Source organism: Octodon degus, unplaced genomic scaffold (genome assembly GCF_000260255.1).
Source record: "Octodon degus isolate 3935 unplaced genomic scaffold, OctDeg1.0 scaffold00268, whole genome shotgun sequence".
Taxonomy (NCBI): Eukaryota; Metazoa; Chordata; class Mammalia; order Rodentia; family Octodontidae; genus Octodon; species Octodon degus.
Genome location: NW_004524844.1, coordinates 1,339,859 through 1,357,093, shown reverse-complemented (window position 1 = coordinate 1,357,093; position 17,235 = coordinate 1,339,859). Strand labels below are relative to the sequence as shown.

The following is a 17,235-nucleotide window of genomic DNA, read 5'->3' as shown; positions in this document are numbered from 1 at the left end:
AAAAAAGAAAAAGAAAAACGTAGTCAGGCGCGGGATACGAGGTTCGATCCCCAGCTCCACCTACCTTACCAGGCCCCCCCCCTCCCCCGCCTTAAGGCAGCTTGAGCCAGCTCGCCCCAAAATTTTTTTTCTCGGAACCTCAAAATATGTCGGAACTTCTGTAATTGCTGGCAGCCCCACAACACGTCCATGGGGAGCCCTTGATCACGGGGGGGGGGAGGGTCCCATGAGGGTCTGTGATCTGTCCAGCCCTACTCAGACTGACTGCCTAGGAGTTCCTATGGTTTTCTCGAGTTTCCTTAGAATATCCAGGGAATCCTGTGATCTCTCGGGGCCTTTTAGAAGCTAGCATGGTCAGAGCCTGGGGCAGTTATGGAGATGGGGTTGGGGTCCATTTTGCCAGAGGAAGAACAGGGTGTGGAGGACTGAGGGTGTGAGAGACAGCCAAAGCAGTGGATCAAAGGTCTATGCCATTTGGACCTGGCAAGAAACCTAGGACTCACCAGTGTAGACTTTTTCTTTTGGCCGCTCAGAATGCCTTCAGGGCAGGTCTGGTTTGGCTTGAGGATGAGGGGATGGAGCCACAGCATCCTGAGCCTGACTGCTTTGTTTCAGCGGGCACTTAAACACCTGAGGTAATGGGCAGGCCCCCACCAGTGTAGACTACTGGAGGCACTTGCCTGTCAGGGTGGCATCCACTGATGATCCCAGCCCTGGAAGGCTGAGGCAGGAGGATCACTGAGAGTTGCAGGCCAGCCTGGGCTGCACAGTGAGTTCAAGACCAGCCAAGACTATACAGGAAGACACTGTTTCAAAAAAAGGAAAGAAAAATCATCCAGGTGCTGTGGTGCGCGCGTGTGATCCTAGCACCCTGGGAGGCTGTGGCAGAAGGACCACAAATTCTACTCCAACATGGACCATTTAGCAAAACCCTGTTTTAAAATAAAAATGGGCTGGGGGTGTAGCTCAGTGGTAGAGTGGCCCTTTGTTCAGTCTTTAGCAACACACACACACACACACACACACACACACACACACACAGAGTGAAATGAAATTTGAATTTGGGCCCTTGGATTCTAGATCTGTGGTTTTTTCCTCCCCTCTAACAAAGGTCACAGCCCCACAGTTCCCGGGCCAGACTTAACCAACAAACATGTTTCCTTTGGCCTGAGCTTTTGTTTTTGAAAATGTCAGCTGCAGGACAATTAATTCCAAATAAATACCCAGGATTCCAGCTTCTCTTGGAAATAAAATTCCACAATGTGGCAACCTCTGGCTCCAGTTCCCTGACAGGACTCATCTGGAGTGAATTGTTGCTGTCTTTTTAGATTAAATTGTAAGCTTGCAGTCCTCACAGACCCTGTGCCCCACTTACGTGACCTGCTGGGACCCTGAGGGCTTTCCTTGGGGATCTCGCTTCTGGGAGATTTCCCGTCTTCCCAGGAGTAGCTGGTACTTATGAACTCCCTCTTACCCCGTTGTCTCCAGCAGCCATCAACATTTCATCCAGTATTTACCATCCCATTTTTCTTTCTGCTTTCTTTAAGAGTTCTTTAAACAAATCTCAATTGTCATGTCATTTTCCCAAACATATTTGACTTTTTTTTTTTTTTTTGATGACAGCAACTTGCTATGTGGCCCAGGCCAGCCTCAAACTCATGGCAATCCTACCGCCTCAGCCCCCCCCAAATGTTGAGATTACAAGCATGGACCACCACACCTGATTTGCCTCTTTCTAATAGATACGGTTTCACTTTGTTGTATAACCATCAGTTCGTTATTACATTTCACATTAAGAATACTGAGGATTCACCCTAGAGTTTTCACACTGAACTACATCCTCAGCCCTGTATTTTATTTTGAGAGCCTCACCAATTTGCCCAAACTGGACTTCAACGTGAAATCCTCCTGCCTCAGCCTCCCTGAGTGCTGGGGTCCCTGGCGTGGCAAAGCAGGCATTCTTCAATATTCTATCCCCAGTTCCTGATCACGTATCCCTGACTCTGGCAGAAGCGGCTCTTTCTACCTGCACACTGGGTTTAGGCCTTCTAGGTGACCATTTTATTTTCAAGAGAAGCAAGAAGGTCTAGCTTTCAGAGTGGGAGGAAAAGCAAAAGGCTGCTGAGGAGGGAGACACTTTGTAGGAGACAGTGGGACACGTGTGTCGCATTTAACAACAAAGAAAGTAAGGCCAGGGAAAGAAGGAAACCTGGGACATATGCACCGGAAATAGACTTGTTCTAGGCACGTAACGTGTGCTGACTTGTGTAACCCTCAGCACGTCTCACTGGGATTAGCCATGCTGCAGATGGCTCAACAGAGGCAAGAAATGAGGGAAACCCCTGGCCCGAGCCAGGCATGGTGGCACTGGGCCGTGATCCCAGCACTTGGGGAGACTGAGGTCAGAGAATCACTGGGATTTTGAAGCCAGCATGAATTACATCACAAGATCTTATATCAAAAAAAAGAGCGTTGAGGGCTGGGGAGATGGCTCAGTGGAATAAGTGCTTCTCTGGCAAGCGCAAGGGCCTGAGTTCAATCCCCGGTTCTGCAAAAAAAAAAAAAAAAAACCTAAACTAGAGCCAGCCAGATAGCTCAGTGGATTAAAGCACCTGCTTAGGCAGACGCAGGGGCTGGGAGTTTGATCCCCAGCCTTTTGTGCCAGGCCCACCCCTGGGGTGCCGTGAAACAGTGATTGAGACTGGGCGTGGCGGTCCGTGCCTATAATCTCAGCACTAGAGAAGCTGAAAACAGGAGGATCACTACGAGTTGAGGTGGGGTAGTGAAACCCTGCAGACACACCACAAAAATCCTGAATTGCCGGGGAGATAGCTCAGTAGAATAAGTACTTGCCTGGCAAGCACAAGGTCCTGAGTTCAATCCCCAGTACCGCAAAAAAAAAAAAAATCCTAAACTGATAATTTTTTTTTTCTTTTGTAAATGTATTTAGTGCAGGATCTACAGGGTCTCACTACAGAGATCAGACTCACAGTGATCCTCCTGTTTTCCGCCTCCCAAGCGCTGAGATCGCAGGTGCGTGCCACCACACCCAATCTGAATCACTGTCTCAGTGTACCCCGGGTGCGGGGCCAGCTCAGCTTGTGGTGCCCAGGATTGAACCCTGGCCACTGCACTCTGCCTAAGCAGAGTCTACTGAGCTATCTGGCCAGCCCTAATAATAACTTTTAAGAAGAAACTCCTAGTTCCAAGGCCAGCCAAATAGCTCAGCAGATTGAAGTGCCTACAAGCAGGTGCAGGAGCTGGGGGTTCGATCCCCGGGCCTGCCGAGCCAGCCCCACCCGCAGGGCTCACTGAGATGGCAGTTGAGACTGGGTATGGTGGTGCGCGCCTGTAATCCCAGCTCTTGGGAGGCTGTAAACAGATGGATCACTGCGAGTCCAATCTAGTAATGAGACCCTGAACAGCCTGTAGACCCTTCCCTAAAATACAAAAGGAAAGAAACTCCTAGCTCCACTTGCATATGAGGTGAGTACTGGAGCTAGGATTCAAGCCCAGCTGCATGCCCTAACTCCAAGGTGGCCTGTAGCTATCTCACTGTGACACCGAGCAGCACATCCAGGCTGTTAGACCTCATGGCCAAATAGGCTGTACAGAGCCAGGCAGCATCAGGCCTCTGTCCACCAGTGGTAATGGCTAAGATAGAGGAGCAAGGTCAGGTGGGAGCTGGTGCTAGAAATTTAGCTGTTTACAGCCCCACAAGAGCTGGGATTACAAGTATGTGCCACCACACCCAGTCTCAGTCACCCTCAGCATGCCCTAGAAGCCCACACCCCAAAGATGGCTATCTGGTCTCCTGAGCATTGCTTCTAGGGTGCCAACCAGGGTTGGGCTCGGGTACAAAGGTACAAAACCCTCCCGGAAGCACTAACTCCCTGGCCTCCTGCTGGATAAGTGTGCACACTCCCAGTCCTAGTGCAGGCTGGGGGTCCAACCCTGGCCACTGTGCCCTGCCTAGGCAGGTGCTTTAGTCTGCTGAGCTATCTGGCCAGCCCTAAAGAATTGTGGTTTTCTTGTTTGTTTGTTTTTTGTTTTGTGCAGGGTCTCACTATGCCGCTGGGACTTGTAGTGCTCCTCCTGTTTTCTGCCTCCCTAGTGCTGGGATTACGGTTGTGTGCCACCACGCCCAGATTCTACTGCAGGCTCAGCACGTCTGACGGAGCCAGGGCAACATGTGGTGCCAGGGGTCAATGAGACCCTGATCAATCTGGGGTCAGTGTCGCCTAGTAGCAGCTGAAATATGTAAGGTTTCCAGGGAAACAAAAAATGAGCTGGAAGTCATTTCTCTTTTTTTTTTTTGCTCCGAATGCCTTCAGAGCAGGTTTGGCTGGCTTGAGTTGTGGGGATCGAACCACAGCACCCTGAGCCTGACTGCTTTGTTGAAGCAGCCGCTTAAAGAACTGAGCTAAGGGGCAGGTGCCCTCATTTCTCTATGGAGGAGAAAAAGTTTTGTTTTGTTTTCTAATGTGTTTGGTACAGGGTCTCACTATGTAGCTTGGACTCATAGTGATCCTCCTGTTTTCAGCCTCCTTCCCAGCACTAGGATTACAGATGTGTGCCACTGCGTCCAGTCTAAGAAAAGGTTTTAGTAATCATTTTTTGCGGAATTGGGGATTGAACTCAGGCCCTTGCGCTTGCCAGGGAAGCGCTTATTCCACTGAGCCATCTCCCCGGCCCCATAATCTTTTCAACTTCTCCTGTATAAAAGTCAAGAGAAATAAATAAATAAATATATGCCAAGAGAGGCTGTGTGTGGTAGTAAATGCTTATACTCCCAGCACCCGAGGAAGCTGAAGCAGGAGAATCCCAAATTCAATCCCTGTCTGAGCAACTTGGCAAGACCCTGCCTCAAAATACAAAATAAAAAAAGAGGGTGTGGGTCCGTGCCTGTCATCTGCGCACTCAAAAGGCTGAGGCAGGAGGGTCACCTCAAGTTTGAAGCAGGCCTGGGTTACACAGGGAGTTCAAAAGCCACCTGAACCACATTCTGAGATCCTGTCTCAACTAAAGAAGAGGAACTGGAATATATGTTAGTGTGAATAACTCCAGTACCAGGAAAAAAAAAAAAAGTCAACAAAGGCAGGCACACCTGTAACCCCAGCTACTAAGGAGGCTGAACCAGGAAAATACCAAATTCAAGGGGAGGGGCCGGGGAGATGGCTCAATAGAATAAGCGCTTCCCTGGCAAGCGCAGGGGCTTGAGTTCAATCCCCGGTTCCAAAAAAAAAAAAAAAAAAAGCGGGGGAGATAGCTCAGTAGAACAAGTGCTTGCCTGGCAAGCTCAGAGTCCTGAATTCAAACCCCGGTACTGTAAAAAAGGAAAAAAAAAAAGATAAAAATATCAAATTCAAGGTCAGCCTGGGCAACTGAGCTTGACTCTCAGAATAAAGACTTAAAAAAAAAAGAATAAAGACTTTGTAAAGAGGGCTGGGTCTCACTGATATTTGTTTCTCAATAAAATTAAAAAAAAAAAAAAAAGAGGGCTGGGAATGGGCTCACTAGCAGAGCAGGTAGCTTGGTTAAGGCCCTGGGTTGGAGACTCCATGTCACTGGCTGGCATGTGTTCTTGCCTTAGTAGAAATAAAAATTAGAGCTAAAGAAATGGGTGAGTTTATGGGCAAAAGCTTGAATGGGAAAGCAAACAAAAGGTAGAGCAGGAAATGGGCTCAGTACCTCGAAGCCCAAGAAGCTTTGTTCTAATAAACTCATCCTCAGTGAGTGACATACAAGTATCTGTAGTTTTAAGGTAATAAAGGAGATAAAGCCGGGGGGGGGGGTCTGATCCCCCTGCCGTGCCAGCCCCGGCCCAGGGGCACACTGAGCCGGATTGAGACTGGGCAAGGTGGCGCTCGCCTGTAATCCCCGCTCTTGGGAGGCTGTAAACAGGGGGGTCACTACGAGTCCGATCTAGTAGTGAGACCCTGAACACCCTGTAGACCCTTCCCTAAAAATACAATAAATAAATAATTGTAAATAATAATGAAATGAGATAAAGTAGAGTTCAAGCTTTGTGTTGCTTTGAGTTACCTTATAGGCTCAAGTGAAGAGTTGAAGTTTTTAGCAATACACTATTTTTATATTTTAATATATTCAGTACAGGGTCTCACTACGTAGATTGCACTCTTAGTGATTCTCCTGTTTTTAGCCTCCCAAACGCTAGGATTAGAGGTACATGCCACCACGCCCATTCTCTCTTTCTTTTTTTTTTTTTTTTATGTATTTAGTATAGGGTCTATAGGTTTTGAACCGGGGATTGAACTCAGGCCCTTGTGCTTGCCAGGGAAGCGCATATTCCACTGAGCCATCTCCCCGGCCCCACCACGCCCATTCTCAATTGTCATCTCAGCGCACGGCAGGCTGGGGATCGAAACCCGGCCACTGTACCCTGCCTAGGCAGATGTGTTAGTCTGCTGAGGTATCTGGCCAGCCCTAAATATTTGTGATTTTTTGTTTTGTGCAGGGTCTCACTATGCAGCTTGAACTTGTAATGATCCTACTGTTTTCTGCCTCCCTAGTGCTGGGATTGCAGTCACCACAGCATGTGGTGCCAGGGATCAAACCCTGGCCCCTGCACTTACCTAAGCAAGCACTTAGTCCACTGAGCTATCTCGCCGGCCCAAAATACTATTTTTGTATCCCTGACTACCTCTAAAGAAAACACACACACAAAAAAAAGAAAACACAGATTATGCTTTTTTTTTTTGTGGCCAGCTCAGCCTGCCCTGGAGGCGGGGCTGGCGCAGCCTGTGGTGCCGGGGATCAAACCGTGGGCCCTGCGGTTGCCTAAGCTTACCTAAACAGATGCTTTAGACCGCTGAGCTATCTCCTGGGCCCCAGATTATGCTTTTAATGAGTGATAGGTTAGTTTGTCCTTTGTTACTGTACACTACATTACTCAAGACTACAAAAATAAAGTCAAGCTAAATGGTGCTTGCCTGTAACCCCAGTAACTCCAGAGGCTGAAGCAGGAGGATCGCTGGTAGGCCGGGGAGATGGATCAGTAGAATAAGCGCTTGCCTGGCAAGCACAAGGGCCTGAGTTCAATCCCCAGTTCTACCAAAATAAAAAGATAAGCTCACAATTTCCCTGTAGCCGTCTAAGTCTTCCCCAGGCATACACTACACCTTGAAAGACAGAAACTGGGCTGACGATATAGCTCAGCAGGCTAAGTGCTGCTTAGGCAAGTGCAAGGACCAGGGTTTGATCCCCGGCACCACAGGCGTACAGCTTTCTTTTGACAGGTGATGCTGTCCTTCTGTCTGTCAGATAGAAGTGATGGTGGCACAACTGTAAATGTGCTGTAGGGCACTAAATTGTATGTGTTTGTTTGTGGTACTGGGTTTAGAACCCAGGCCATTGGCCCTGGGATAAATCCCCAGCCCCTTTTTAGAGAAGGATTTGTTGTGTCTTTTTACGGGCATGCACCACTACAGGCCAGCCCAGACGCTGTGGCTGGCTCAGCCTGCCCTGGGGGCGGGGCTGTCACAGCATGTGGTGCTGGGGATCAAACTGCAGTCCCTGCACTTGTATAGGCTTGCCCAAGCAGGTGCGTTAGTCTGCTAAGCTATTTGCCAGCCCCCAAAACTTGTGTTTTATGATAGTGTCTTGAGTATCTACCTCCACTCACAGTGCTGGAATACGGGCATTTGCAACCATACCTGATAAATTGTGCTCTTTAAAATGATTAGAATAGGGCTGGTGAGATGGCTCAGTGGTCTAAAGCACCTACTTAGAATAAGCTTAGCAAAGCACAGGGACCGCGGTTCAATCTCCAGCACCACATGCCAGCCAGCCCCGCCCCCTGGTGGGCTGAGCTGGCCACACACACACATAAATAAATAAAAATTAAAAAAAATAAAAAATAAATAAAATGATTAGAATAGTGGGGCTGGGGAGATAGCTTTGCAGCCTAAGCACCTGCTTGGCAAGGATCTGAGTTCAGTCCCTAGTACCACATGCTGTGCCAGCCCAGGATCCCTGGGCACAACTACTGGGCTGGCAACTGAAACTGGGTGTCATGGTACATGCCTGTGGTCCCAGCACTAGGGAGGCTGAGACAGGAGGATCACTATGAGTCTGAGATGCATAGCAAGACCCTGTACCAGGCTGGGGAGATAGCTCCGTAGAATAAGAGCTTGCTTGGCAAGCACAAGGTCCTGAGTTCAATGCCCAGTACCACACACACACACACAAAAAAAAAAAAAAAAAAAAAACCCTGTGCCAAGTAAATAAATAATAATAATGATAATTAGAATAGTGAATTTTGTCACATTAAAGACAGCTCAGAATAATCGCTTCCCTGGCAAGCGCAAGGGCCTGAGTTCAATCCCCGGTTCCACCAAAAAAAAAAAAAGACACCACGGAGACTGGAGTGTAGCTCACTAGTAGAGCAGAGGCCCTAGGTTCAATGACCAGCACCTCAAAAAAGGGGGGGGGGGAGAAAAAACTGGAGAAGTGAAGGGCTTCAAGTGTCTGCCCCAAGAATGCTCTAGATAGGGACTGAACTGTCCCAGCTGTGTCACAGGCCCTTTTCCAAACTGTCCTCTCCCCCAGGCCTGGCTAGATACCCAGGATCGCCTCTTGGGCCACTATGTAAATGGGAAGTGGCTAAAACCAGAACATGGGAATTCCGTGCCATGCCAGGACCCCGTCACAGGTATGAGATGCCCCCTGTCATCAGGGGAGGGACGTTTGTGTCTTCCAGTTGTGCCCACCCTGTTCCCTTGGCTGGGGGCCCCTGGGGCAGGCAGGGAGAAGCCTTGGGTCAGAGAAGCACTCAGACTGCTGGTTCCTTCTGACACCAGGCCAGTTGTTCCAACTCCAGTTGCAAGTCCCAGGAGGAAGAAACTTCTTCACAGGGTGTTTTGTTTTGTTTTGTTTTGTTTGTGGAACCGGGGATTGAACTCAGATCCTTGCGTTTGCCAGTCAAGCGCTTATCCCACTGAGCCATCTCCCCGGCCCAATGGCAGAAGTGTTGTTGTTTTTTTTTCTCCGAATGCCTTCAAGGCATGACTGGCTATCTTGTGTTGTGGGGATCGAACCACCGCAACCTGAGCCTGACTGCTTTGTTGAAGCAGCCAGTTAAAGAACTGAGCTAAGGGGCAGGCCCCCGTTTTTTGTTTGTTTGTTTTGTTTTGTTTTGTTTTTTCAGAACCAGGGATTAAACTCAGGCCCTTGCACTTGCCAGGCAAGTGGTTATTCCATTGAGCCATCTCCCGGGCCCCAGCCTTTTGCTTTTTTATTTTTTATTTCTTCTTCACAGTCTTACCTATTGAAATCCCTTCTGTACCCAGGTAGTACGGGGATGACCAGGCACAGTGGAGGAGCTAGAGACCAGCTTTTCTGCCTCAAGACACTAGCAAGTTCTGGGAATCTTAGCCCATCTCCCATCCCACCTGCATCCCCTCATTTTCCTCCACAGGAGAGAATTTGGCCAGTTGCCTCCTAGGAGAGCCTGATGATGTGGCTGCGGCAGTGAAAGCAGCCTTGGCTGCGCTCGGAAGCTGGAGCAGAGTCCCTGGAGGGGACCGGGCCCAGCACCTGACCAGGTAATGAGGGAGAAATGTGTCCACGGGATGTGGCCCATAAGCCACTGAATTAATTGGCAGCCAAGTCAGATATTCCCAGCATGCATTTGAAACAGTAGTGTTCAGAGCACTCATTTCCCATGATTCTCTGAGACAGGAAATGAAGAGTCATCTATTTCTTAAAATATGCTCAGTTCAAAAGGATAGTATAAAGAGCTGGGAAGATGGCTCGGTAGAATAAGCACTTGCCTGACAAGCGCAAGGGCCTGAGTTTAATCCCCAGTTCTGAAAAAAAAAGAATAATGTACCCCAAAGGCTCTTCTCTAACAGACTTTGGAGGCAACTAGGGACAAAGGTTCCATTTCCCAAAATACAGTTGAGATTAGGTCAAGACTCAAGTTTTCAATACCTGGTTAGGGTGGGGGTTACTGATAATGAAAACACACCCAGGGTTTGAGACTACATTTCCCATAAATCTTTGGTGCCCTATGCTCCTGGTGCAAATGGGGATTGTAGTCCTGGTCACCCTAGGACCACCCCATCCCCTTGCTTTCTCCATAGGCTGGCCAAGATGATCCAGAGAAACCAGCAGCTGCTATGGACACTGGATTCCCTGTTCACTGGGAGAGTCGTTCGGGAAGTGCGAGATGGGGACATCCCACTGGCACAGCAGTTGCTCCAGTACCATGCAGTCCAGGGCCATGTCCAAGAGGAGGTGCTGGCAGGCTGGAAACCCATGGGTGAGCCTGCATCCCAGCCCCAGCCCTCTCTTTCAGCATCCGGTGTGGTGGCCCTATTTCCCTCATCATTTCCTTACAGGAGTTATTGGACTCATCTTACCACCTACGTTCTCCTTCCTGGAGATGATGTGGAGGATTTGCCCTGCCTTGGCAGTGGGTAAATGATGGGCTGGGGTCCCAACTCTTGGATCTCAAAAAGGATGAGATTGGAGGCCCAGAATCCCAGGTCTAGGGAAGAGGCCGGGCCTGGACCCCCAGGGCTGAGGGAGGAGGCTGGGCCTGGACCTTTGGATCCTTGAGTTGTTCCCCTTCCCTAGGTTGCACTGTAGTGGCCATTGTCCCCCCAGCCTCCCCAACCCCCCTCCTCCTGGCCCAGCTGGCAGGGGAACTCGGTGCCTTCTGCGGGATCCTCAATGTCATCATTGGCCCTGCCTCCCTGGGTGCTGCTCTGGGCTGCTGTCCTGGAGTGCGGAAGGTGGCATTCTGTGGGGCTGTGGAGGTATCCTCAGGGCTCAGGTGGGGTGGTGGGGTGGGGCCCAGCAGCTCCAGGCCCCTGAGCCCCTCGTGTCCTTCAGGAAGCACGTGTCCTGCGGCAGAGTCTGGCAGGCCAGAGGCTGGAGCTGAGCCTGGCTCTGGGCGTGGAGTCGCTGATGCTGCTCACAGACTCGGCCGACATAGACTCGGCTGTGGAGGGCGTCGTGGACGCAGCCTGGTCTGACCGCAGCCCGGTGAGACACACACACTGGAGTCCCCAGTGTCCTGGGAGACATCAGGTCTCTGTAGACCTTTGGGTCTTAAGTCTCCATGCATGTGTGTCCAGTTCTTTGAGTCTTAAAGCTCTGTCTGTGCTGCTTGTGTCTAGACTCCTTCCTCATTTCTGAATCTCCATGACCAGCTCTCCTGTCTCGGGCCATCTTAGGCTCCATGTCCCTTGCCCTCAGGATTCTTTATTTCTCTGAAGGTTCCTGTCCCTGGTCTCACAACCCCTGCCTTTGCTGTCCCATCTTTCTGTACCTGGACCCCCACCACCACCACCGCATGTGGGTTTGTTCCTCCCACCTCTCTCTGTCCCTGGCCCAGCCCCCACCACTGGCCCTGACGCTGGCCACACAGGTGTCCTTTCACACAGGGAGGCCTCAGGCTTCTGGTCCAAGAGTCTGTGTGGGAGGAAACCATGAAGCGACTCCAGACAAGGATGGGGAAACTACGTAGCGGCCAGGGACTGGACGGGGCCGTGGACATGGGGACTCGCGGGGCTGCTGCCTGTGATGCAGCCCAGCGCTATGTACAAGAGGCCCGGAGCCAGGGCGCAGAGGTGCGTACTGGCCGCGACTCAGCCAGGTGGCTGGGGCCCGGGTCTAAGGGAGGAGCGCTGTGTACAGGAAGACTTCTCATGTTTCTATGTCTCTCAAGGTGTTCCAGGCTGTCCCTGTGTCCTCAGCCAGCCCATTCTATCCTCCAACATTGGTCTCGGGTCTGCCCCCCGCATCACCGTGTGCCCAGTCAGAAGTGAGCCCCTGGGATCCCAGGACACTGGCCTCCCGTACCCTACCTCCCATCCTCAGCCCATCGTGGGTCCCTGGATGCCCACATCACCTGGGTCTGGGATTGCTGACTGCCATAACTCTGTCACCTAATGGGTGGGGTTTAGAAGGAGAAGTTCACTAGGCTACCTGAGCACCCCAACCCCTTTGCAGGTGCCGTGGCCACTGGTCATGGCCTCCCCTTTCCGCACAGCCAAGGAGGCGCTGGTGGTGGCCAACAGCACACCCTGGGGAGGCAGTGCCAGCGTGTGGAGTGAGAGGCTGGGGCAGGCGCTGGAGCTGGGTTATGGGTCCGTGGGCCCTGCTGGGCGTGGGGGGGGGGGGGCAGCCTAGTCTTCCTTTTCTCCCAGTTCCGTCCCCTGCCCTGGCAGCCTCCCTTCCCCCCTTCCTGGCTCAGCACCCAGCTTCCTGTTGTGCTCCCTCACTTTTCCATCTGTCCCTGCAGGCTCCAGGTCGGCACAGTGTGGGTCAACACTCATGGCCTCAAAGACCCTGCAGTGCCCACGGGTGGCTGCAAGGAGAGCGGGTCTTCCTGGCACGGGGGCCCAGATGTGAGTGTCCCAGTACCCCTTGACACCTGCTCCCCCCTGTGTTATCTTGCATCTCATTGACACCGCCCCTCTCACAGGGTCTGTATGAGTACCTGCAGCCCTTGGGGGCCGCTGATCGGCTGCCCTTTGTTTACGAGCATCTGAACTATGACAGCTTTGGTCTCGCTGTGCCCAAGACCCTGCCAGCAGGGCCCGAAACAGGACCCAGGTGAGCTATTTCAGTGCCAGGTGGTCTTGGGGTGGAAGGGGAGGTTATATCAGGCTCCCCCCAGGACAAGAGGACTGAGGGGAGGCTTGCTAAGGCCATTTGTGGGGCCTCTGGGTTCTGAGGAGTGCTGCGTGGCCGGTCTTAGCGCCTCACCCACCCCACACCTTGCCCTGATTTATGAAAGTCTATGCTGCACCAGAAGCTCGTGGGACCCACCGTTTGGGGTCCCCCAGAGGCTCATGGGAGCGGGCTTGGGGATTCTGCAGGACTTCAGAGCTGAGGGGGTCTATGCAGTGGGTGGAACCTAGGGCCCCTCACGCCACACCCTTGTCCAGCCCAGTGCCTCCCTACGGACTCTTCGTGGGGGGCCGATTCCAGCCTCCTGGGGCCTGGAGTTCCAGGCCCATCTGGGACACCTCTGGCCAGCTGCATGGCTACGTGGCTGAAGGTGGAGCCAAGGACGTGCACAGCGCCGTGGAAGCCGCTCACCAGGCTGCCTCTCGGTGAGAGGGGCCACCACAGAGAGCCCCAGGGTGCAGGTGGCATAAAGGGTTGCCGGGGGCCCCAGCGGCTGGGCAGGGGGGTGCATCTGGAAGCCAGGGCCAAGGGGCCACCTCATTGTGCCCCGTGCTGTGCCCACAGCTGGGAGCGTCAGTCTCCGGTGGCCCGAGCAGCCCTCCTAGTGGCATTGGCGGCTGCGCTGGAACGCAGGGGAGCTGACCTGGCCTCAAGGCTGCAGCGGCATGGAGCTGAGCTTCAGGCTGCTAAGGCGGAGGTGGAGCTCAGCACCAGACGACTCCGGCTGTGGGGGGCGCATGCCCAGGCTCAGGCCCAAGGCCACACCTTGCAGGTGAGAGAGCCCTGGGGCAGGCGGGCAGCGGGCAGCGGGGGGCCACCACTGCAGCTCTGAATGAGCCAGGCTTGGGGTCTGGCTTTACCCCCACTTCTAGCTGCTCAGTGAACAAGAGAGCTGGCTTTCTCTGGATTCTGTCCCTGGTCTGTGTAACAGGCAGACCATGTACCTTCTATAGTGCAGTTTTCCCAGGTTGGGTTACTAGTTCTTTACTGGGCTATAAAGCCTGTTGGGCTGGGGAGATAGCTTGGTGGTCGAAGCAACTGCCTGCCAAGGCAAGGACCTGGGTTCAATCCCTGACTCCAGCCTGGAGTCTAAGCTGCGTAGCAAGACCCTGTACCAAATAATTAAATAATTTTGTTTAAAAACCCTATTTAGGGGGCTGGTGAGATGGCTCAGTGGTCTAAAGCACCTACTTGGAACAAGCTTGGCAAAGCACCAGGGACCATGGTTCGATCCCCCAGCACCACATGCCAACCAGCCCCGCCCCCTGGTGGGCTGAGCTGGCCACACACACACACACACACACACACACACACACAAATAAATAAATAAATAAATTTAAAATAAAAAAAAAAAAAGAATAAACTGGAGCTGAGGGTGGTGTCACATGCAGGAGTCCAAGGCCAGCCCGGGCTAGACAGTGACATCAAGGTGAAAGTGCACCAAGTAGCAAGAGCCTACATCAACAAACAAACGTGGGCCTGGGAGATGGCTCGGTGGAATAAGTGCTTCCCTGGCAAGCGCAAGGGCCTGAGTTCAATCCCCAGTTCCACCAAAAGAAAAAAACCACACACACACACACACACACACACAGCCTCCACCCAGCACTTTGGGAGGCTGAGGCAGGAGGATCACCATTAGTTTGAGACCAGCCTGGAATATAGTGCATTGAAAGCTAATCTGAACTACATAGCAAGACCCTGTCTCAACAAAAAAAGGGTCAGCTGGGTGTGGTGGTGCATACTGTAATCTCAGCACTTGGGAGGCCGAGGCAGGAGGATCCTTTTTTTTTTTTTTTTGCGGAACCAGGGATTGAACTCAGGCCCTTGTGCTTGCCAGTGAAGTGCTTATTCGGCTGAGCCATCTCCCTGGCCCCAGGAGGATCTTTTTTGTTGTTGTTACTGTTTTTTAGGGAAGGATGTTCAAGGTCTCACTACTAGATGGACTCCTAGAGATCCGCCTGTTTACAGCCTCCCAAGAGCTGGGATTACAGGATCATGCCACCAAGCCCAGTCTCAATTGCTGTCTCAGTGTGCCTCGGGGGCGGGGCGGGTATGGGGGGGATCAAACCCCCAGCTTGCAGGTGCTTTAATCTGCTGAGCTATTTGACCAGCCCAATCCTTGGGAGTTTAAGACCAGCTTTGACTACAAAGTGAGCTCAAGGCAAGCCTGAACAGCATAGCAAAACCGTGTCTCAAAAAGGCGTACACACACACACACACACACACACACACACACACACAGCTGCTCAGCAACTAGATGTTTGGTTTTTGGGTTTGGTTTTTTTTTCCTTTTTTGGGGGACAAGATATCACTATGTAGTTCAGGGTGGACTTGAACTTACTTCAAACTCCAAGTGATCCTTCTAAAAATAAAAAAATAAATTTAAAAAATAAGGGGCTGGTGAGATAGCTCAGAGATATAAAGCACCTGCTTAGCCAAGCTTAGGCAGGTGCAGGGGACTACAGTTTGATCCCTGGCACCACATGCCACTCCAGCCCCGCCCTCTGGGTGGGCTGAGCCCTCCAAAAAATAAATTTTTATTTTTATTTTTATTTTTTGGCCCACTCAGGATGCCTTAAAGGCAAGTCTGGTAAGGCATCAGGATCTGGGGATCGAACCACAGAATTCTGAGCCTGACTGCTTTGCTTAAACAGACACTTAAACAACTGAGCTAATGGGCAGGCTCCCCCAGAATAAATAAATTTTAAAGCCAGGTATGGTGGTGCATGCCTAATCTCAGCACTGGAGGGGGAAGAGGCAAGAAGATCGTTGGGAGCATCGAGACCAGCCTGACCTGCATAGTGAGACCCTGTCTCAAAGTGACAAAAAAAAACGAAAAAACTTTGCACACATTGTTACTGGACTTTAATGAAGAAATAAAGATAAGAATGAGGATGGTGATGGAGAAGACAGGAAGGGCAGTCAGGCGCCCCTGCCTGGTCCCTGACCTGCCATCTGTCCCTATAGGTAGCAGGGCTCAGAGGCCCCGTGCTGCGGCTCCGGGAGCCGCTCGGTGTGCTGGCAATCGTGTGCCCTGACGCGTGGCCTCTGCTTGCCTTCGTGTCCCTGCTGGCCCCCGCCCTGGCACACGGCAATGCTGTGGTCTTGGTGCCCAGCAGGACCTGTCCCCTGCTGGCCCTGGAGGTCTGCCAGGTAAGGTCACCCGCTGGCTGCTACTCCCAGTAGGCCCTGGGGCTGCACAAAAGGTGTGGCAGGGCTGTCGGACCTTTGTGGCCACCTTCCTTGTAAACTATGGTAACCCCAGTCCCAGCTTCCTGCCCAAGGCAGCTCCGGTGTATGGCCCCATCCTGTTCCCTCCAGGAGCCTTGCAACCACACCACAGTATTCTCTCCCACCCCCAGGATGTGGCCTCCGTGTTCCCTGCTGGCCTGGTGAATGTGGTGACGGGAGATGGAGACCATCTGACGCGCTGCCTGGCCTTGCACCAGGATGTCCAGGCCCTGTGGTACTTCGGATCTGCCCAGGTCTGCTTTGTTTCCCTGTTCTCAGGGCTTCCCTTCACCCACAGGCTCCCCCTTTTCTGATGCCATGGCCCCCTCCCAGCACCTGGTGCTAACGGGGAAAACACCTTAGCAACAAGGTTCTGAGGTCTTACCCCTTTATAGCCCCAGTTGCTAAGCAAGAGGATCTCCTTAGCAACAGGGACCTAGGAGCTGCCCAGTCCAAAGACCTAATCTCAATGGATGACTCGTTGCTAAGGACCACACCCTAGCAACAGCTGGAGCCCAAAGTTGGCCCTCTTACATCTTCTATTGGTAACAGCTGGGGCTCCCAGTTGACCAGTGTCCTAGGCTCCAGTCCCGCGGATGTGGGTGTTAATGGAGAGGAAATTCCCTGGCCACAGGTCACCTCTTCCCCAGCATATGGAGGGGTTGCTAGCAAGAAGTGCAGCACCCAGGGAGGTCAAGCCTCCCGTCTCTCCTCTCCTAACTCTGTTGCTAAGAAAGCAGCTGCTTCACAGACCAGCTCTGGCCAGCACTGACCCCTCCCTCTGTCTGCCGCAGGGCTCCCAGTTCGTGGAGTGGGCCTCAGCAGGAAACCTCAAGTCTGTGTGGGTGAACTGGGGCCACCTGCGGGCTTGGGATCAGGAGCCCCATGGGGCAGGCTCAGAGCTGGAGCTGCGGGCAGCGCGAACCAAGGCCCTGTGGCTGCCCATGGGGGACTGATGCCCGGAGCTAAGACGGCCCTAGCGGACTCCAGGCGCCTGGAACTTTCTTCTTGTGGTCCTGTGTCCTGCAATAAACTGTCTGACCAAGCCCGGCTGCGCTGGAGGGCAAGGCGGGGGGCGGGGGGGGCGGTGACTTCTGATCTTTCTGAGGCCCTTTAGCTCTGGGATTCAGCAGCCCAGTGGGCGGCTCCAGGACAACACTGCATTTGTGAGACAGATAAAGGGGACTCTGAGAGCCCCCACCCAGGGCATTCTGAGGAGGGCATCGGGCGGGGCTGCAGGGAAGTCCCTGGAAGGCACTAGGCTCCGCCTCAGGCCTTTAATCCATTAATCCTGTTGCTGTCAGAGCCGCAGCCAAGTGCGGCAGGAAGGGCCTTTCC

At 52.5% G+C, this 17,235-nt stretch overlaps 1 protein-coding gene across 1 annotated transcript in view; it reads left to right on the top strand.

The window, feature by feature from the left end:
- Positions 1–16,962, top strand: part of Aldh16a1 (aldehyde dehydrogenase 16 family member A1) — an 18,007-nt gene extending 1,045 nt beyond the window's left edge. The window contains exons 2-17 of the mRNA XM_004646452.2: positions 8,572–8,674; positions 9,440–9,566; positions 10,107–10,285; positions 10,365–10,442; positions 10,603–10,784; positions 10,861–11,013; positions 11,415–11,600; positions 11,699–11,794; positions 11,983–12,119; positions 12,275–12,380; positions 12,458–12,588; positions 12,924–13,091; positions 13,231–13,438; positions 15,634–15,819; positions 16,029–16,151; positions 16,692–16,962. Of these exons, the coding sequence (XP_004646509.1) occupies positions 8,572–8,674; positions 9,440–9,566; positions 10,107–10,285; positions 10,365–10,442; positions 10,603–10,784; positions 10,861–11,013; positions 11,415–11,600; positions 11,699–11,794; positions 11,983–12,119; positions 12,275–12,380; positions 12,458–12,588; positions 12,924–13,091; positions 13,231–13,438; positions 15,634–15,819; positions 16,029–16,151; positions 16,692–16,853 (2,325 nt within the window). The 3' untranslated portion in view covers positions 16,854–16,962. The remainder of the gene's footprint in view (positions 1–8,571; positions 8,675–9,439; positions 9,567–10,106; positions 10,286–10,364; positions 10,443–10,602; positions 10,785–10,860; positions 11,014–11,414; positions 11,601–11,698; positions 11,795–11,982; positions 12,120–12,274; positions 12,381–12,457; positions 12,589–12,923; positions 13,092–13,230; positions 13,439–15,633; positions 15,820–16,028; positions 16,152–16,691) is intronic.
- The last annotated feature ends 273 nt before the right edge of the window (positions 16,963–17,235 follow it).